At 39.0% G+C, this 22,858-nt stretch overlaps 1 protein-coding gene across 2 annotated transcripts in view; it reads right to left on the bottom strand.

Moving 5' to 3' along the window:
• LOC139730921 (AP-2 complex subunit alpha-2-like) overlaps nt 1-22,858 on the bottom strand; it is an 80,671-nt gene that overhangs the window by 5,237 nt on the left and 52,576 nt on the right. Inside the window, exons 14-23 of one of the 2 annotated variants that reach the window (XM_071641802.1) lie at nt 21,168-21,265; nt 20,223-20,352; nt 19,640-19,741; nt 17,749-17,910; nt 13,874-14,169; nt 12,927-13,099; nt 10,935-11,058; nt 5,672-5,704; nt 799-915; nt 203-272 (exon numbers count right to left, since the gene is read on the bottom strand). In XM_071641802.1, the coding sequence (XP_071497903.1) occupies nt 203-272; nt 799-915; nt 5,672-5,704; nt 10,935-11,058; nt 12,927-13,099; nt 13,874-14,169; nt 17,749-17,910; nt 19,640-19,741; nt 20,223-20,352; nt 21,168-21,265 (1,305 nt within the window). The remainder of the gene's footprint in view (nt 1-202; nt 273-798; nt 916-5,671; nt 5,705-10,934; nt 11,059-12,926; nt 13,100-13,873; nt 14,170-17,748; nt 17,911-19,639; nt 19,742-20,222; nt 20,353-21,167; nt 21,266-22,858) is intronic. The other variant, XM_071641803.1, reaches the window with a different exon arrangement.

Below are 22,858 nucleotides of genomic sequence, written 5' to 3'. Positions count from 1 at the left end.
CAATTATATCAACTTTCCTAACAGCCTCCCCCACCTGTAGGCACTGAAGACATTTTTACTGACATACACAGTTAACAATTTGCAAAGGGCAGTTTAGACTTTCAAAGGATTTACAACTAATAATGGCCATGCAGTCGTCTCAATGAGGTTGTCTGTCTGAGAGTTTAGTGGCTGATAGCATGGAATCAGTCTCATAACTTACCTTTGTTCTGTTGACAGCAACATCCATGGGGAATTGAGCATCAAATATATTCTGTGACTCTTGGGATGCACTATACAGAGGAGAGTTGGAGAATATAAAAAAAAACAAAAAACAATGAAGACATATTTCTCTTTCATAAAAAATCTATGGAGGCAACTCATCACAACGTATAACAACTTCAATAAAGTCTGACATTCACAAGATGAAACAAACAACTCTTTGATAGACAGATCAAACTGCACGTTGAAATTTGAATATGATATATTACAGCAGCACATAATTATACGTAAGACATTCTATTAACCCCTGAAAATGGTAGACAGATCTAGTTGGCAAGGATACACAGACATTCCAGATGTATTCTACAACATAGCAATGGAAGGCGTAGAAACTGTTCCCAAACAATTTGGTGAAACAGTTCGTAACTTCTGAGGACTGACTGATTCCAAAATTGTCCCTATAAAAGATCAGTTAAATGAAAGTTAGGATTGATTTTGGAGCTTTGACAAAAGAACCCCCAGGGCCTGAAAAACGTCTCTCTGTGACTGCTATTGTTGCTCCCTGATTCCCCCCTTTTCAGGATTCCCGAAACTCACTCTCCGAGCTGTTTCCAGCGGCCGAAGAAGTCTTGCGACGTCATCGTCGTTGACACAAAGAACTTGGAGATCATGACTGGCACCATCACGTTGATGGTTTGGAGTCCACCACCGAAACTGGAGATCAAAATAAATGAACAAATTTACGATAAATTACTGAAAAACAAACAAACAACAAACAAATATATCAAATCATGTAACACGTAGCTACATTGTATGGTCTAATGGAAACAGTATCTGTTCAGTTGCATGATTACATATTTTATTTGAGAAGAGACAATTTCAACTTTTGACTGCATCATTATCGACAAAGAATAAGTACATCTAGAGAAACACTAAAACATTCAGTACAGGTATATGACGAAGATTGTTGTGCACTGAGCTTTTCATTTTTCAATGGTTCCTAGATGGCTTTAACACTCAAATACAAACCAACAACAGGCAAATACAACCACTTACAAATTGCACAGCGTATGCCACTACTTAAACTGTTCAAGATGTGGGTAGCCATAGACACAATGGGATAGGAGTACAGTAATTGCAATATCGAAGGTCATCTCCAGAAACTCTATGTTGGAAGGGGGGGGGGGGGGGTTAACAAGAGACTGGAAAACAAAGTCTATAAAGGTGTCTCAGGTGTGAGTATGATGATATCCAATAAGACTGAAGTATTTGTTTTTGTAATCAAGGTGAATATTACATAAAAACAAAAGCAAAACAATTTTGTTTTTAACTGTCTGGAGGTTCTTACCACATTTCTTACCCAATTATCAAATATACTGGGTGACTTTTCATTTCAGTGAAAGACAAATAATCATTGTTTTTTCTGCGAAAGCAAGGGGATATACTGCATGTCACAAGTTTTCAGAATCACTTGCATAAAAATTTACCACACAAACGGGGGGCCATGCGTTACTCAAGGGGCAACTCTGTTACAGCACAGAAAATAGAAGTACAGATACAGTGTATTCAAAACATCAAATCATATTATTAGTCTCCCACCACCAGATAACAAGTTGGAAGATATAGCAACGTAATTGATGCATTCAAAGAGTATATTCCCAGTATATTCCCCACCAAAAAGTTGTTTTGTACGGAACAACAGAGCTGTATTATAGACAGCAGCAATCAATATTAACGAAACAAGTACAGCATATATTCAAATACGCACCACTCTGTCAGTTCACATTGCATTGTACAGGGACTGAGACATCTCCATCAATATTGGCCTACCAACTCATACATTATGCACATCTCTTCGTCTGTTATGAAAAGTAAGACTTTATTTCCAAAAGGACTAAGCTTAAATTTTCTTTAATATTCCAGAAGAAATTCATTTCATCTGTCTGGGATAATGTGCTGAGGAATTAACATTTGTACCACACACAATATTACATCATTCCGTTGACCAATGACAGAACATAATTCCGTCAAAAATCTGTGATGTTGGTATAAACCTGTCTGTGACTGAAACATATGAGACAGTGTTACATTGTATGTTATCCACTAATCTTATTTACTGCACAGTACATAAACCTGTGATATTCACAGTAACGAACTGGAGTCAAACCTACATTGTATTTCAACAGTCATCTTTCTCTCAGTGGCCACCTGTCCTATTACAATGTATCTCACTAAATTAACGGTGGTCCACATATTTCATTCCAATGATAACAAACTGGGTCTATCAACACAGTAACCAATCGTCTTACAATGTATATGGCCCCTCTTTGCATTACTGTTAAAGAGGAAATTTTCACGGTGTTGAATTTTTTGTGCATTTCGCGCATTCAGAAACCAGCGTGAAAATAAAAGCACACAAATATTTTTGCTTGCCATATGTTCCAGTAGTTGATATCTTGATTACACGGAATTAAAAACACGCGAAACTTTTCTTACCCGGCCAAGCGGGAAAATCTAGTCAAATGAAAATATCCACTCTTACAGTATTCTTTGTACTGCCATCTGTTCCGAATATGCTTAAATACCAATCAACTTTACTTTTTAAAAGCTCCTAAACCCAAGCATTTTGCAAATAAACTGCTTTAAATATAGAATGTACTCTAGCACATGAATAAGCTAGAAACTTGCACAGGACATTCAATTGTACGGAGCATTCTTCTATTAAAGGTACATTGTAGGACAAATAAAAAGGACAGATAAAGGCACTTTGATTTTCACCCTCTTTCTACAATGTACTCCAACTTTAATAATCTTATCACTACCACCACTACCCTTACTGCTACTACCATCAGAATTACTATAAACGCTACTCTGATGAAGACTACTGCCACTACTACTATTACTACCACTACTACTACTACTACTACTACTACTACTACTACTACTACTACTACAGCTACTACTACTACTACTACTACTACCACTACTACTACTACTACTACTACTACAGCTATTACTACTACTACTACTACTACTACTACTACTACCACTACTACTACTACTACTACTACTACTACAGCTACTACTACTACTACTACTACTACTACTACTACTACTACTACTACTACTACTACTACAGCTACTACTACTACAGCTACTACTACTACTACTACTGCTGCTGCTGTTGCTACTACTACTTCTATTACTACTACTATTGAAAGCTACTAATACTACCACTACCACTACTGCTGTTATTACTACTAATACATGTACTACTACTGCTACTACTACTACTACTACTACTTCTTCTAATATTACTACAGTGGAAACTCGATATAACGAGATGGTCGGGACCGGGTCATTTTCCTCGTTATAGCCGATATCTCGTTATATCAGGAGGCATAAATAAAGGCATAACATAACGACATTAATTTGCACATGTGGGACTACCCATCATATTTCAATCAATACTGACAACTTGATATTGTGTGTGAGGGAATTACTCACCTTTATGGGTAAGAAGATGTTTTTCGCCAAGGAAATCCAATATCAAGTCAAGAATGTGTTTCTTATTAATTGTAGATGTTTGAATTTGTAAATTTATATAGCTTGCGATTGTATCAAGATCGTATGTGGATTAGTATGTGGTTATCGTATGGGTGTGTGTTGTATGTAAGCTTGAATATGGTCTGCACAATCTTGTGTGTGTATGTGACGCATTCTGTATGTACATTATGACTGCGTGTGTGTGAAGATGGGGAATTCCCTATGTAGAAAGCCAATCACAGCATCAGATTGCCTCATTCCTGCTAAACGTTATGATGATGTCATGTATACATTATGGCCGTCCCACCACATTTTCTGCCTGTATCAGTGTGCGCGCACACACACACTTACACGTACAACATGCAGTGCTAGCTGGAGTGCACTGAAGAAAATGATTATGTGTGTACAAGACAGTTTTTGGCGCATCAAGCTTTACAATCTCGGAAGATGATAGCACAGGCGTAGTAAAGCTTTACCGAAGGCATTTTGCTTTACCTCGCTATAGCAGGTGTGATTGGCTATGTTTTTCTTTGTTTGGAAGTCACAAAATTTATCTCGTTATAGCAGTTATTTCGTTATAGCCGATCTCGCTATAAGAGTAGCATTTTACATAGACTTGTGTGGAAGGAAATTTGGGACCGGGAAAATTTCCTCGTTATAACCGATATCTCGTTATAGCAGTGTTCGTTATACCGAGTTTCCCCTGTACTACTATCAGGACCACTACGTGGTAGCACTAGCAAAACTGCATGTTAACACTACCAGTATTAATACCTTTACCCAGGGTTACTACTACTACTACTACTACTACAACAATTTTTTTCATACTACTTCTATTTAGCACTGTTTGAGAACTACTATTAAAACTAACTCTTCATTTACCGTTTCTAAATTTCTTCTGCCGATATTATGATTAACACTACTCTACTAGTACTCAGAATACTACCTATGGTACTCAGAACTCCTGTTACCTATGCAAGAGATGATTAACACCTACAATTTTATACTGGTATCACTCAAACCATATATTAACCCACTGAGGATGGTTTGATTTTTCTACAACATGCATTTCCCATAGAAGCTTGCCCGAGTATACTCGGGACTCGTCCTAAACGGGTTAATCATCATACAAGATACATCTAATACCACAGCACACCACATGATGCAAAATGCATAGTATAAACACAACAACTATAAACATGCACACTTTTATAACTGTAGTGCACAATATTTGCAATTTACTGCATGTGCTTCTTTTGTGCAAGGTTAGGTGTGGTACAGCTGTATGTGCACAACATTGATCAGAGTGCTTTTCCTCTCAAAAAGAAATGAAATAAAATGAAAATTTGCATATTGACAAGACTGCAAATGCATCTACCTATTTTTTTTTTTTTTTTTTGACAGGATACTATTTTTGATGATGTTCTTCTAATTTGCTTCTGACTCCAATCTTGCAAATATATATTCTTATAACAATGATACAAACTGCATTAAATATGAAACAAAATTGCATCTGCCAATTCAAAACTTTGATGAAAACATGCCAAGTGCAATGGGGCCATTTGAACAGTGAAAGTGCAAATCAAAAAGACGGCAAACATGAGAAAGAACAAATGATGTTATCGTTCACACAATTTTTTCATTAGTTTTTATGTTAAAAATAAATAACCAAAACAGAACGGTTGTTTGTTGTTTCATAGATGCATCCATCTTTCCCTTACTGCAGCTATGAGACCTAAGACAACAGACCACAGCCAAACCCACTGTATAAGGATCAGGAGAAACAGTAGCCACAATTACTGAAGGTAACCAACTTGAATATATCTTAAAAAGTCACAAACACTCCATCTACAACAGGGGTCTGGGAGGGTTTACCTACAGAATCAAAAAGATAACTGGTTAAGGATTTGGGGGAATTTTTTACCTGTCCACGCTAGATGCACTATCAGATGAGGTCCTATAACAAAACCAGATGGGGGAAACATAACAGAAAAATGCAAGAAGGCAAAAACAAGAAAAATGGGTCGTATGTAACCTCACATCACAAAATCGACAAAATGTCACATGGGCCTGTATACCAGGAGGCCTGAAAATATGTGTTTTTTGGTCAACATGGGGCATTTTGGATTCTTGGTATCTCCTGACAGAATTTCCCTTCTATCAACCTCCGACAATGGGATTCAAATCATCAGATAGAGTGTAAAAAGATGTTGTTATTTGTGTTTCTATCCTGTCTCTTGATAAGCAGTTCTATCAAAAATTGTTGGATATATTTTGACTGCCTTAATTTGTTGCTCTTCTAAACACAAGGAGCCAGAGGACATGCATGAAATTACATTAAAAATTGGTCAATACAGTAGGCAGTTACATCAATACCATGGAATACTCATAAACTAAAGCACAATTTGCATTTACTAACTTTCAGGATAACCATCCCAAAACAGTGGTAGCAACAGATATAAACCCCTTCATGCGATGTCTTTTTGCAATAAAAGGAGTTTGCAAGTTTAGTGTATTTCCACAGATCTTATTCAAAGCAACTTCACATTTGTTTTTGTGAAAGACAACTAAACTACCAGCTTGGATTTCCTCCCATCTATTTAAGTGGAGGCAGGAATGGTAATATACATCATCATTGCATTGCTGATTCTCTGCTGTTGAAATCTGAACTAAATTTACTGGACAACAGAATCTCTTTCTTTTTCTTCTGGTTATAATCAAGTGACTTTGTGTCTGTTTTTTATGATGTAAGGTCACATAGTTATTGGGGAAATGGGATGAAAAGCTTGTTGTAAGAACAATTTGAGAGCTGGAATGGACACATCATTCTTTTTCTTTTTTTATAATTTCTCTCTAAATTAGGTTAAAATTCAATACACAGACAATAATGAAGAATAATTGTCAAGAGAAACACTAGCTGAAGCAATGATATATTCACACATGTGTGCTTTATCTTAAACACTCATTTTCTGACCTTCTATTGATTACTACATGGTAAAATTCAGTCATGAAAACTGTTTGCATTGCGTATGTCTACAAGTGTATGGAGTGAGTAAAGAATTTAAAACCTCTTTTGCTTTTGATAGATATACTACAAATGTTTCGATTTTTTTTTTTTAAATGAATGGAGGCTGCCTTTGTTAAATGCACAAATAACATTGAGCATAACATGATTGTTTAGTTTATGTTTTTTTCTGTTCTTTTTGAACAAATGGAGGTCTTTGAGACAAACATTCTGGAAGATTTACTAAAAAGGAATAAAACAAAATCACTTTATGGACGAACCACTTATAAGAATGCAAAAAAAAAATATATATATATATATATTATGGAATGTGGAACAGCATAGAACTTTGAATAGGATTCAACTATAACTTTAATAGGTTTCAATCTATGAATATCAAAGCCAAATTATGCATTGCGGGAAATCGCTCTTTGACAAGAAATGATCGATTGGCCTGGGAAAGGAGCGTTAACGATACATACTTGATGTCAATTAAAGGCTCATTGCAAAGTTAGCTTGAGAGCAGTCTAAAATGATAAGCTATGCTGTATGTGTGTATGTGTGTCTGGGTGTGTGTGTATATGAAGAGTTTGGTTGCAAAACGAGTTAACTCCATTCTTGTCACTTAGATTTTTGAGAATAGACTAGATTAAAAAGACAAGGAAAATGAAAAAAAAATATATGTGACATCTTTAATAACTTCAAGAATATTCCTTGTCATGCAAGAAGTAAGGTACAATGTATCATTGGAAGGTTTCATTCTGCTCTGTCTGATGATGAACTTTGTACATGTACTTCAAAATGGTTAAATATGGCACTTAATCTTAATCCATTTTGTGATCAAACTCTTCATATGTATGCATGGAATGTACAGGTTGCAAATACAATGTACGTTCATGACTGTTGTATTCTATTAGATGAGCACCCGAGCTTGGCATTGTTTTCCTACCATGTTTCACTCTGCATGTGAACCGTTATGTATCCCTGCCCATATTAATAAATGGATAAGTCTGGGATGAGACTACAGCCTGTTGATGTTGTCCACCTTCTACAGGTGAAATGTACTGCAGTTATTGAAGAACTAGTCTTTGCACAAGAGTGCTGACTGGATATGCAAAGATGAAGTTTAGAAAAGGAAACAGAACACAGAGATAACAGCTTTATGGGAGCCACTGTCTGAAAATATTCAAATCATCCTTCATACAAGAAACTCAGCCACACTTCTGCTACGTGATTATGGGTAAAGTAATGAATACTGAGATTAACTTTTGCTTACCAAATTATCCATTTTTTTTTTTTTAACCCCACTGCTCACGAGAAGTGGGTGCCCTGCGAAGTACTTAACCCATGGCAATATTTAGGAAAAAACTGGTGAAGGCGGTACAACATTCCACTACCACTTCTGTCCACTACCTAAAAAGCTATTACAGGAGAATGAACTGCTGAATGAGAGTTGCTTTGAATAACTGTAATATTAATGGGTGGAAATCAGAAACACAAAGAACAAAGGAATTAAAATTTAGTGAGCAAATGTCTACCTAAGGAGTTCAAATATCACATTTAAACACTAAATTCTTATGGATCATCAAATTGGTCCATCCTAGTCCCAGCATCATTCAAAAAAAAAAAAAAAAAATCAAGCCATGTTATGAGAGTCAGAAGTATTGACTCATCTTAATAACTCTGTTGAATATTCTGACTCCTCTGACCTTTTCACTGATCATCGAAAAGCAAAAATTCTTCACCATCATGAATCGTGCCTGAATTCTAGCAGTATTGAGTTCTATGGTAACATCTTCTGGTGGAGTTCTTAACGACAGGATAGGATTATGAGCTTCAATCGAACTCATTCCTGCCATTCTCTTTTCCTTTTGACCTATGTATATTTCACCATTAATCCCATCATGCGTCAAATGGTCGACTTCACCAACCCTAAACCTGGCCCCAAAAAACTCCTCAAATCTCATACCACAGTCCCTACACATAAGGAACCTAATCTCCCCGACTTAACAATACCCCTGACTTAATACCACTCTCAAATTCTTTCATCCCTGTTAAGGATAATTTTGACATCCTGCAGAGCAGTTGAATATTAAATAAATGGAATTGAATTGATGGGAAATGTCTCCACAGGAGGATGATGGTACTTTGGCCTGTACCACACCTAATCCACTCATCCATTCTCACTGAACTGAACATGGGCACATCACATGAGACCAAACTGCTGGACTGGAACGATGTTGAAGAAAAAAAGATGACAGTTTGAAAGCAGTACAAAGAAGAACAAAATTAACAGAAAATCTCACACTATACCCAGACAAAAAGCTTCTTTATAGAGGGCATAGAACAAAGAAATTAGCTCACGCCACATTTGCTTTGCCTAATTACGTCTGTTGCATTTTGTGAAATTGTGTAAGTCAAGATTTCTTCTTTTTTCCACTACCAGAGCTTTAGCTATTTGTATCTCTTTTATCAATTTTTCTTTTATTACAATCATAACTTTTTGGGGACTTTATTTTATTCCATGCGATGAACAGGTATCAAGTCAAAAACTGGGATTATAAGGGGGGAATAACGGTTTGTGGAAAAAGGAAATAATCTATCTGGTCATAACCTTCTGACCTACGCACATATTTGGGCTCACACGGGCTGTTTTGAGAGAAATTACACAGTATGTATGAATGTCATGGTCAACCTGCACATGATGACAGCCATAAAAGTTGTCACTGTGTGTCATACACAAATTTACAAGAGAATAGCAAACCACACACATATACAATCGCTGGGATGTAGTGTTACTGTGAAGCATTCTTGTTTGTTTGTTGTTGTTTTTTTCACTTCTAATTTCTCGCTGCCCGACAAAGCTTATCATGTGGTAATCCATGAATTCGCTACGGCTAATTTAGGAAAGATGAACAAAAGTTGACAGATGACTTTATGCAATGCAAGTTATGACATAAGAGCTGCTGAAAAGCACAATACAAATACCAGTGCATCATATGCTTTATGATGTCAAGAAATGCATCAAAGAGCGTTATTGAATTTGAGACACAGTGATCCAAATTCACGAAGGTGGTACAATATTTGTCCATGGTTGAAACCATGGACAAAGACCGTAGTTTTGTATGGGGCGCCAAGTGTCACATGGCCTATTTCGTTACGAAATCAGTCATTTCGTTGACGTAATGACCATTTCATGAACGAAATGATCAATTCATCGACAAAATATTAACATTTTGTAACGAAATAGGCCATGCGACACTTGGCACCCCATACAAAACTACGGTCTTTGTCGATGGTTTAATCCATGGACAAAAGACTGTACCACCTTGTGAATTTGGGCCACAGAGACAGACAAACAGACAGACAGACAGACAGACAGACAGACAAACAGAGAGACAGACAGACAGAGGGACGGGGGAGGGGGGAGAGCAAGAGAGAGACTGGGGGAGGGAAAGTAACACGACGAGAAAGAGTCAGAAATATTACTCAGAAAGATACACACTGTTGCTCTGATGTTGCTCAAGGTGAAATTCTATTCTATCAGCTTCAACTGCCGCTAGTAGGTGTGCGTCAGCGTGACACTGAATCGACCGCGACTTGCAAAGTTGATGACACGCAAGCATGCAGGCTGAGAAAATGTTAAACTACACATTAGTGAGATGATGCTGGAAAAAAATGTAAGTGTAGCGCTCATGGCAAGAAGGAAAAAAACAAAAAACAAACATCATATCATATCACGTTACTGATGCATTTTCCTACGCAGCTGCTATGTGAAGTATTACAGTTAATATCACTCCAAGTAAAGCATTAAGAAAAATAAAATAAAGAATAATGAAATGCAGAAATCTATATGTCTGAGATTAAGCAATTTTGCAGACTGTGCTTTAAACAAGCATTATGAAGCATTATGACAAGTGTGTGTGAGTCAAGAGATATAAGTTTAAAAATATTGAGGTTGTTGGGGGAGGGGGATATGTTAAGCCCAAAGCACACTATACGACTCACGACTATACATCTGACAGACTTTGGATCCGAAATATGTCACAGTAGCTTCAGAATAAAACATGTTTGTTGATTTCAGATCCAAAGTCTGTCAGTCGTATAGTCGCGAGTCGTACAGTGTGCGGCGGGCTATACATCTCGGGAGAAGGGGTAGGGAGGGGGTTGACAGGGTACATACGAGTATTGGATGGATAGAAGAGGAGCCTCGTCAAACTCATCTAGACATTCCACATTGATGAGCTGCTGGACTTGGGCGCCGCCGTCAACCGTCGACCCTACCGGTGCCACGCTGATATCTAGCTGTGCTGGCGATGTTAAGGATCATCCTTACCATCATCATCATTGTCATTATCATCATTAGCAGCAGCTCTTCATTATCAGAGTCACCATTGTCGTCATCGTCATCATCATCACCATCATCATTCTCGTCATCACCATTGCAGCATATCATCATTATCATCATCATCCGCAGCATGTCCATTGTTATCACCATTATTGACATCATCATCAATTGTATTCTTGCAATATGTCGTATCCACTGGGACCAACATCATCTTTCTGAATCATCCTTACCATCATTGTCATCAAAATCAACATCTCAGCCATCAATATTTACTCTAATTTACTCTAAAAAACATTTACAATGGTACCCTCCGCAACGATAACTTTAACAATAGTGATTCGATTTGCTTCAGTGGTCAAAGAGAAGTGAGGAAATTTGTAGAGCATGTCAGGAATCTCTTCCCTCCAAGTTCTGTCTATTGTGTTCGTGCATTATTATGCAGTTCCAAGAGCATCCAAGTGCGTAACTTGGAAAAATCAGACTCATGACATGCTTTACAACAATCCAAATTTCTCCCTGACCACTCAACCAAATTGAATGGGGTTTTCTGCAAAACAGAGCTATGATGTTACATTTCAAGACCCTGAAGTAGCATTTCGATAGTTTAATCATATTGGGTGTTATCAATGTGAAAATCCGATTGTAACTTTTTGGGGGACATACTGCACAGAAAAAATTTCCATGGTGACTGACATCATCTGATAATAATAAAAATAGTAATAATACAGATTTCTTTATACAGGGTAGCCTCTTCAGTGTTGCAACTGTACAGAGGGTCCTGCCAGTACTGTATTAAAGTACCCTAGAGTTCCCAGGTATCAATTTATGCACCTGGGTCAGAGGGACTTGGTGGGTGAAAGACATCTTGTCCAAGGACATAGGTACATGACGGCATTCAAACTCTGTACCTCCGATTAAAGGAATTAAAAGGATCAAAAGAATTTCATTGAGAAGAGAAATTAGTTACACTAAAAGGAATTACTCCATGCATACAAATTCACTCATGAATAAAAAAAAAAATGATCGAAATGTACAAAAGATTCTGAAGTGTCATATTATTCTACCTTTGTTTTGTTGGACATTTTTACTGTAATCTCACATACATTGTATAATAGCTAATAAGGGCAGGAGTGCAGAATACAACCAGTTGTTTTACTTGAGCAGCAATGTTACCTTTGCTCTGTGAAGGACTTTACAAACTATTATTCATATCTAGCACTCAACTACAATGTATCACAGTCTTTACTTTATTAATGTTTTTAGATCAATATTGCCCTCCCCTAATATGCATGATAGTAGTGTGCTATCTCCCCCAAGTGAGACTCACATAAGGCAATATACTCTGTGATCCAAGAGCACGGCTGGTCAATATCACTCAAACATGAAAGGCAGATATTGTCGACTACATTTCACACTATTGACCAATTCGGGTTCGTTGAGGGCAGCAGACATTTCATGGCACTGGGCGCAGCCATAGTGGGTGTCTGAGCCGATCCCCCCTGCTCTCCCCCACCCCGGGCAACATGTTTATCACGCACTTGTAACAAAGGTTCGCGCACTAAGCAAGCATTCGCGCACTCAGTACGAGACGCCCATTGGCTAAAGCAGTTTTTCATTCTGCGCGCGTGCTAATGTAGGGAGAGGGGTGGGGAGTGGGAAGGGGGGGTCGGCTAAGACACCGAGTAATGGCGCTGCCCATGCCAAAAATACACATAGCGCGTCACAGAATCGGTCAATTGTGCTACTTCGCTAATATGGCAAGAGCGAGGTCTCCTATCCTATGACTACCAAGCTGGTCAATGTAATCAAAATATTGCACAAGGATATTGTTGTCAAGTGATGCAGGCTTGGAGACGTTGGTGCTGAAGTTAGAGAACTGGTAGCTGGTCTTGTTGCCGTAGAAGAGACTCAGGCGGCCCAAGTTGGCCCGGTACTCCGACTTGACTCCGATCTGCATCTGGTCGTTCTCGTACAGGACTCCATTGCTCTTACAGATAAATCTACAAAGACAAAAAAGTGGGCATCATGCTGCTTTAACCCTTACTGTTCTCTGCTTGCAGATGGCACACATGCTGGTGCACTTTCTTTGCCATGTGGCTCAGATATATCTGGAAATAGATAGAGATTACCTAATTCCCCTAATCCCCATGACCTTCCTACTGGACTGAGGCACATTGACATTGCCACTTAATAAGTGGGCTAGCTAATCTTCAACTACATTGTAGGTCAAGTTTGGATGGACTACTGAATGCCGATAGAAGAAGCTTGAAAAGTTAAGCTCATGGCACATAAAGAAATAACAATACAAGACATACAGCGGCACACAGCAAAACTGCTTGGATCTATTCTAGACTTTACATTTCTTGCTGACTAGCCATTACAATGTCATGATGTGTAGGTTCTGCCAATCTATCTGATCACACCGAAAAAAGAAGATTAAAAAAAAAACATATTTCTGTTATAGGGACATTTTGGCCTGATATATTTCCCCTTTTTCAGAAGGAAAAAGATATAAGATATCCTTCCACAAAAACAAAAACAAGAAAGCAAGCAAAATGAAAACTTGACATACCCTTATGCAAAAAACATACAGAACACAATGATGCAAACATTAAGACCAATATGTGCTGAATTTCTTTTTTGATATTCTAAAAATGGAATGCAGTGAACAGGCCGGAAAACTATACATATACATTTATATAAATATAGAGTTATTACGGAAACAAATGATACGAAAATTAAAGGGTATAAGCAGTTATTGGTTGTTGTCCTACTTCCGGAAGTTCTCCTCTGCACCAGGTGACAAACCCCCAGGGGACGGGGCAGCACCTCCTCCCCCTCCTCCCCCTCCTCCCAATGGTGCTCCGAACACGTCCACCAGGAGACCGCCCCCATTGTTGGTGGGCTGGGCCGGTGACGAGGTGAGGCTGGCCGGGTCAAACAGGGACTCGGACAAGGGAGGTGGGGCAGCGGGGGAGTCGACCAGACCCAGGAGGTCCGCCGACCCGCTGCTCGGGGACGCAGCAACTGGCGCCGTGATCTGACTGAGGATCTTGGGCTGAGCGGCGGACTGGAGAGAGAAAAAAGACATTTAGGATGAGAACATGCAATTCAAATTCAGGGTTTGGTTTCTCCCAAAATTGTGCTGTTGAACACAATCCCAGCAAAAATATTCTCCTACATTAAAATGGGCATTTCACCAAGAAGAAATGACCATCTTTCCAAAGAGTCTGGACATATTCTCATATATTACCATAGCAACCGACAGGGAAGACATCAGAGGCATCCTCGGTATGTAGGGCTCAACACCAACTCTTTTGTCTGGTGGCCCAATTGGGCCACTTAAATCTTTAATCTGAAATTCTAGTGGCCCGAAATAAAAGCTAACGTAACAATCCATTTTGAATTGTAGTTGCCCATGTAAGATAAATTTGGTGGCCTGACACTAATTTTTAGTGGACCCTGGCCACCAGACCATGGATAATATTGAGCCCTGGTATGACATTTCAGCTTTGCTTTGTCAGAATGGCAAAGAGAGCATATGTGACCCTGCATCACAAAACAAACAAAAAGGCGCCAGACATGGATTTTTAGTTAAGAGTAGATTCTGAAAGAGCAGACTCTAGGCTTTAAAATGATGTATAACTCAATTCAAATGGACTCTCCTATAAACCTATCTAGATATTGGAAAGAGAGGACACACTCTGGAAAGTGTGAATTGAGAAAACAGGCTCTGAAGTACAGGGTGTATTCAAGCGCTTAATCTGTACCAAGCCATGCTAGCTGAGGGATGAATTGAACAAAAAACAGGATGTTGACCACTGGAGCAACAATAATGAAGGGATTATAAGATTAAGCTGAAATTGAGCATGCTTCATTAGCATATTCTGTACATGATTAATACCAACTTTCAATGCAATAGCATCATTCTCTCTAAAGTTATTGGAGTTAAAAGTGAAGTGTATGGACAGGGTTTTTGAGAAATGGGAAGAGGGTTCTATGAGAAACAACTGATCACACTATACCACCAAATAGTGTTCGAGAAAAACTGCTGAAAACACAATTACCTGTGTGTTTTATGCTCCCAAACTTTGATATAACATAGAAAAAGACTTGCTCTTTCAGAAAATATGAAAAACTCAAGATTGGTAAGGTTGACCCATTTCATCTATTTTCAGTCCTCACACAAAATCACTGTGTGCGACTTTTTGTTCGTTTTGTGGTGTACGGTCACATATGAAGAAATAATGAGATGGCAGCAGAAGATGAAGTAAGATCATTGTCATTGTCATTTCACTTTGCACAAATAAACGCTGCTGTGATAATGGCTGAGCTCACACCAATCTTCTGTATCTGTTGCCCAATGACATACAGCTGAGCAAATAAAGTCCTGTGCATATTTTAATGTTTTCAGTCGCTAAGTTGTTAGTCTCCCTCGCCTTGCAAATTCTACTCACGATACGCTGTACAATATGTCTATTAAAGGACAAGTTCACCTTCATAAACATAAGGATTGAGAGAATGCAACAATATTAGTAGAACACATCAGTGAAAGTTTGAGGAAAATTGGACTATCGATGCAAAAGTTATGAATTTTTCAAATTTATGTGTTGGAACCGCTGGATGAGGAGACTACTACAGCTTGTGAGTCATATGCGTACAACAGGTACAAAGAAAATGTAAAGAAAATTCAACATATTTTCACTTCTTTCGCATAATAAAAGAGCACTTGACTTGCCTCTTTCTAAAGGCAGGGGGAATAATATTACCCATAACATCTGTCGGTATAGAGTCGGGGAAATGTGTACTTTTTTCAAAAGATGAAATTTTGTGAAATTCTCTTTATATTTTCCTTGTAGTGTTGTACGCATGTGACATCTAAGTTATTCACACACTGCAGTAGTCTTCTCACCCAGCGGTTACTGCACAAAAACTTCAAAAATTCATAACCTTTGAACGGATTGTCCGATTTTCCTCAAACTTTCAATGATGTGTTCTACTAATATTGCTACATTCTCTCAATCCTTATGTTTATGAAGGTGAACTTGTCCTTTAACAGTCAGAGCTTTTGGGTTGCCATCCCCTGATGTATGACCTGCCCTGATTCAATCTTATCCAATACCCAATCTTTGTAAATGGCATTTACATAGAGAAAGAGGTAAGAGCAATATCATTCAAATTAACAGGTTCTTGCCTGAAGTCGCTTCTATTGCAACTGATTGACAAATTGCCCTTCAACATAAATGAGCTCTAATGAGTCAATGTTTAACCCTATTCTAACTGGGCTATTTGAGACCAAGTTTTTACTGGGGGGTGTCAATTTGAACCCTCCCCTTCAGATCTCGGCCGCTGGTCGCATGATCGCCGCAAAATTTTGCCTGAAGATAGAGCCGGATGTCAACTACAAGACTGCATGGTCATACAATAGAAAAATATTAGTTTTCTATTTTTAGTAAATCAATTTATGCAAATTTACGCATGAAATCACATTTTCACCTATAACTCCATTAAAAAGACTGAAGGATTGCTAAATTCTTGTGTCAGACTTTCTAAAGACACATCAAACAATTTTCTTGTAAAAAAATAGCACAATCAAAATCAATTTCTTTTGTTTTTTATTGTTTTGTTAATTTCTTATGTATTTTGTTGTTTTTTCGACCTTTTGTTTTCTATTGTTTTTTGCCAAAATTTGTTGCAGGCACTTTTTCAAGCTTATCTACATTAGAATTGATTAATTTCATTGGTTAAAAGTTGAAATAATCTAATTTATATCAATTTAACAAAAAAACACAATTTGCATTGGATTTGCACACGATATCATGAATTTGAGCCGTTTTCGGGTTGACATGCATATGCAAAACATTATGTAACTTCAGAACGGTGTACCCGGACATCGCAAATTTGGTCTCAAAATATGCGGGAGACTTCAATGAAAAAAGTCATGAAACGACGGGGCAAAATCTTTGCGCGTTGCGGAATCGTGGCGCGAAATGTCGAGGGGGGGTCAATTTGACCCCCCCCCCCCCCCCCCCCCCCCCCCCCCCCCCCCAGTTGGAATAGGGTTAAGTAGTAGCCATGATGAAATATATATATCGTCGCTGGGGTGACAAGACCTTGTATCTGCAATTTTGGTGAAAATGACTTTTTTTTGGATCAATAGTCAAATAATGGGTTCAGTGATGTCCTGTCCAAATATCAACTGTCTTGCTCCAAAAATGAAGCCACCACGGTATGTCAAAAGAAAGGCTATCCCATTCGCTATAGTGCTTTGGCCACCATTTTTTTTGGCTCTCCTGAACATTTGACGTTTTGTAGATACGAGGTCTTGTCGCCCCACCAGCCATATACATTGTATATATCACGTGCATACACACTAGGGTTAGACTCTAACCAATGATCTCCTTTGATTACTAGACAGGCATCGTATCCACTGGACTTCGGAGCCAGTGCTGGGTCTTATCCCTTATAGTAGTCGGTACTGTGAATTTATTCAAATTTACAAACTCTTAGCAAATATGCCAGTGATTTTATTTTATCATGGTTTTTCACTAAAACACTAAATAATCGATGCTTACTTGCATCGATGAAGAGCAATTTGTCAATCAATTAGAATAAAAACATGAAAATTGGAAATCAGCATTAAGCTCACTTCTATCGAATCTGTGCTGCTCTCGCCTATACTGTTGAGTTCGATTCCTCCTTTCTTCTTCTCCTCCGTGACGGCTGCCGCCGACGGCTTCTTCTTCTTCAGTTTGGCAAGAAGGGACGATTCTCTCTCGGGGAACGGCGGCATCTCCTCCAAGACTGTGGCCTATGAGGGCAGCATATAACATTGAAACATGTCATCGTCTGAATTACTCGATCTCGCCTGGCACGTGTAACAAGTTAAGGGCTTTAGCAACTTGAATGGCAAACCTAGGTTTTAAATTTTTACTCCTTGTCAATGGCTCAGAGTTTAAATGCATCTTTTATTCATTCTTTTTTTTTTCATTTTTCAAATCTTTTCTTTTTCTGCAAGTTCACACAATGTTTCATAAGTTCTGGTGATGTCCTGTTTGTTGTTGCTGCTGCTGCTTATTTGTTTTGTTATTGTTGTTGTTTTGCAGTGACTGTTCTGGTTATCTTAATCCTTGTGTTCTTTGCTTCATTTTCTGCCATATTTCCCTTCCTTTGAAAAAATACAAATATAATTTTTCTCTATGGGAATATTGATCAATATAATCCCAAACATCACTTTCATCTGAGTCAATATTACTAGTGTAGACAAATAAAATTTGAATTGCATGGCTTACTTTCGCAAAATCCAACCTGAAGCAAGGCATTTGCCACAACCCGAATACACAAATTCTCCTTTTTTCATGTTCCCTCAATCTAATATCAATCCAACTTGGCATTCCCACAAGCTAGTGTATAATTATTCATTTTTACAATTCATATGATGTTGGTTTTCCATTCCATAAATTCCAATCACTTTTACACTCATAATGACGGCAATTACTCCATGCATGCTTCGAAACATGGTGAATACCAAAAAAACAAGGAAAAGTAGAAATTACTCGGTGCGTAATATATGTCCCCGCCGGAAGTAGCATTTTGTAACAAAATGTGCAATATAGGTAAAAAATCAAGGTCAAAGGACAAAGAAGTCAAAGGTCAAAATTCTGTGTAGAAGTTTTGAAGCCCTCACCTAGTGCCATCACATAAAGCAAATGGAATCGAAATTGGGTTAGAAATGGCGAAGGAGTAGCATTTTGTAGCCATTGTACAATACAGGTCAAAAATCAAGGTCAAAGGTCAAAGAAGTCAAAGGTCAAAATTCTGTGTAGAAGTTTTGAAGCCCTCACCTAGTGCTATCACATAAAGCAAACGGAATCGAAATCGGGTTAGAAATGGCGAAGGAGGAGCATTTTGTAGCAAAATGCACAATATAGGTAAAAAATCAAGGTCAAAGGTCAAAGAAGTCAAAGGTCAAAATTCTGTGTAGAAGTTTTGAAGCCCTCAACTAGTGCCATCATATAAAGCAAACGGAATCGAAATCGGGTTAAAAATGGCGAAGGAGTAGCATTTTGTAGCAAAATGTACAATATAGGTCAAAAATCAAGGTCAAAGGTCAAAGAAGTCAAAGGTCAAAATTCTGTGTAGAAGTTTTGAAGCCCTCACCTAGTGCCATCACACAAAGCAAACGGAATCGAAATCGGGTTAGAAATGGCGAAGGAGTAGCATTTTGTAGCAAAATGTACAATATAGGTCAAAGGTCAAGGTCAAAGGTTACGACTGAAATTCTGTGTAGAAGTTTCAAAGCTCCCATGTAGTGCTATCATATAAAGCAAACAGAATCAAAATTGGCTCATAAATGACAGAGAAGTAGCAAATTGAAGATTTTGATCACACACGGACGCACACACGGACGCACACACGGACACACGGACGGACGGACGGACACACGGACACACACACGTACGGAGCCCGTTTCATAGTCCCCTGCTCGAACTCGTTCGGCGGGGACAACAAACTCCAATCACTTTCTTCATTGTACTCACCAAGACGTCTGCTGATGTGCACACGCTGAGTTGAAGGTACTCTACAGCTCGCTGTTGTAACTCGGCATCAGCATTGCGTAGCTGGTTATCATTTCGTAGTACCTGTAGCGGGCGATATTATTGTTCACATGAGGGTCACATAGCAGCTTTGTATGTGTCAAACTACTGTAAAACGAGGAATTTTCGAATGCATTTTAATTTCGCGAATTTCGCGAGCGCCAAGATTCGCGAAATTAAAATACACGCGAAAGCTTTTGTCTACACTACATGCATTGAACGCCAGTAGCAATTCGCGAAAATTTCATGCCACGAAAAAGGCTGTAGGCTCCAATTCGCGAAAATTTCATGCCGCGAATATATCATGTTTTACAGTATCATGTTTTACCGGTTTAATAACCTCTTCATTTTTTATCCAAACAATCCATTACCTTGGCAAATCATGTCAACCATACAAGCTTCTTGGGAGACCCTTTCGGTGTATGGCAAGCAAATTCCAATTGGTTGTACATGAATATTGAACCCTTTTCAATACCGTCTTTTTGACTTCAAGCAAAAGTGTGACTGGATGTGCAGCGGTACTTACATCTTGAATGATGGGCTTGATCTCCGGGAACAGGTTGATGAACTTGACATAAGTAGAGAGGAGGAGCCCCCTCGTCGGGGCAGTACACAGGTGGAACTTGGAATGCAGGAGGTTGAACTGGACTTGCGGACTGGACGAGGGACAAAAGGACATTGAATCGATGGTCAATTTTTCACGTACAGTCAATTCAGTGATGTAATTTTGTGGTGTAAAGCAAAACAGTTTTTCTCGCTTTATATAAAACCTAGAATATGATGAGGGTATCTCACTGAGATTGCTGTGGTGGGCCAATGATTTAAAACAGATCTCAAGTGAAGATTGCCTGTTTTCTGTGAACTGTCAAATTCTGTCGAGGATCAATCACCATCTGGAGTCAATTTATCTATCACAACTATCATTATTGATGCCTCCTAAATATAAATCATTTTGTGCCTGCTGTGCACTAAACAACAGACAGTAGTGGTGAGAGCTTTTGTCAACTTGAAAGAGAGAAAAGAAAAGAAAATCAGCATCAAGCGCTGGGGAGATGAGTAATGAGCTTACATCAGTGACACACATCTAGCAGAATCCTAATGACAGTATGAGGTCCAAAGAAACTTGAAACTGAAGACAATTCTTCTGCCAGTTGCGTTCAAGTTATCACACTTTTTCTTTAAAAAAAAAATTTGGCGGGTGAATTGCTGCATCTCAGTGGTATTCAGCCTGCAACACTGCTTGCGCACATCTTTGAAGTTGTAAAACTGTTTCTAAGATTCTTTTGATGGTAAATCTGTCATGAACACCTTTCCACACTTCTAAGAAAGCAAATAAAAACACTGGTTTCAGGCATCTCTCAATACCGAAGCACTCGTTGTGGCATCTCAAAAAGGCTGTAGCATTGGTGCAGGATGTTCAATGTGGGGGTTAACTATTTTTTCGGCATCTTTCAAGCCGATTATCACTAACCTTGATCTGGGATCTCCCGCGATGAGGTTGCCAAACTCTCCCAGGATGTAGCCACCCACCTTCACCATGTTTTCGTGGCATGCTGGGGCTTGGAGTGCCTGTGGAAATGGTTAGATGGGGTATGTATCGAACTGAACTCATGTTTGACTTTGATTGCTGGAAGCAATAATTTTTGATGAACAGATGCTTTGCATGAGAAATATATGCCAAACTATTTTGATAAAACAACACTCAGTACATCTAAATCTACGCTTGCTGCATCAAACATAGGGTTCTATGCTTCAAATGATTACAGTGCACGGCATGTACTATACCAAGTCCAATTCTTTGCATATCGGGACTTCTGATAATTTTGCAAGTGGTTAAATTCGCGATCGTGGAGTACAGCAATGGATGGCGAAGTGCATGCGCGTCAGGTTCAAGACAGGATCGGAGTTAATATTTTTGTGCACTATTGAATTCGAGAATGGTTCCCAACTCATAAAACTCACAGAGATAAAAATCTTGCATCATATAAACGCCATATACAGTATGACAGAGGCACAGTTTCAATATGCAACAAGTGAAGCTTTGCCATGACAACACTCCGGTTCCATGAAAATAGAAAGGCTGTGGAAAACAAGAGACCCGCGGGTCTAGCGCTCACCTGAGTATCGCAAGTTCACCTTTCACGCAGTCACTAACCTAAATTATTCACAGCTCTACCAAAATTTGACCAGGCATTCTCAAGTAGAAGATGAAAATGTACAATAAAGGCCCAATTTTTTTTTAAGATTCCTTAATTTGGGGGGATTGGGGCCCCCTGGGGCCCTCTGGGTGGGGCATGGTGCCCATTTTGATAAATTGAGATCCTGACCCCCTAGGGATGCTACCTGCCAAGTTTGACAAAAATCCATCATGAGGTTTTCAGGAAGAAGATGAAAATGTACAATTCAGGCCCCCATTTGGACCCTTCCAACCACCCCCCCCCCCCCCTACCCAAGAGGGGCACCCCTGGATCTCCTATGAACAAACTTGAAACTACAGTCATTAATGTACTCACTCATAGTATTATCTCAGCTCTATAACTTCTGATTCTAGAGAAGATTAATAAAGATTCCTTCATTTGGGGGGTTTGGGACCCTGGGGGCCCCCTGGGTGGGGCATGGTGCCCATTTTAACAAATTGAGATCCTAACCCCCTAGGGATGCTACCTGCCAAGTTTGGTGAAAATGGGTCATGGGGTTCTCAAGAAGATGATAAAAATGTACAATTTAGGCCCCATTAGGACCCCTCCTCACCCCCTCCCCTGGGTCCCAAGGGGGGCACCCCTGATTCTGCCATTAACAAACTTGAAACTACAGTCATCAATGTACTAACTCATAGTATTAACTAAGCACTATCACTTCTGGTTCTAGAGAAGAAGATTTTTGCAGAATCCTTAATTTTGGGGGGCTTGGGCCCCCTGAGGGCCCCCTGGGTGGGGCATGGTGCCCATTTTAACAAATTGAGTTCCTAACCCCCTAGGGATGCTACCTGCCAAGTTTGGTGAAAATGGGTCATGGGGTTCTCAAGAAGAAGATGAAAATGTACAATTTAGGCCCCATTAGAACCCTTCCCCACCCCCCTCCCCTGGGTCCCAAGGGGGGCACCCCTGATTCTGCCATGAACAAACTTGAAACTACAGTCATCAATGTACTAACTCATAGTAT

The sequence above is a fragment of the Diadema antillarum genome, unplaced genomic scaffold (assembly GCF_040938485.1).
Source record: "Diadema antillarum isolate AM-2024a unplaced genomic scaffold, OU_Dant_1.0 seq00000343_RagTag, whole genome shotgun sequence".
Taxonomy (NCBI): domain Eukaryota; kingdom Metazoa; phylum Echinodermata; class Echinoidea; order Diadematoida; family Diadematidae; genus Diadema; species Diadema antillarum.
This window is presented reverse-complemented; position numbering and strand designations above follow the sequence as displayed.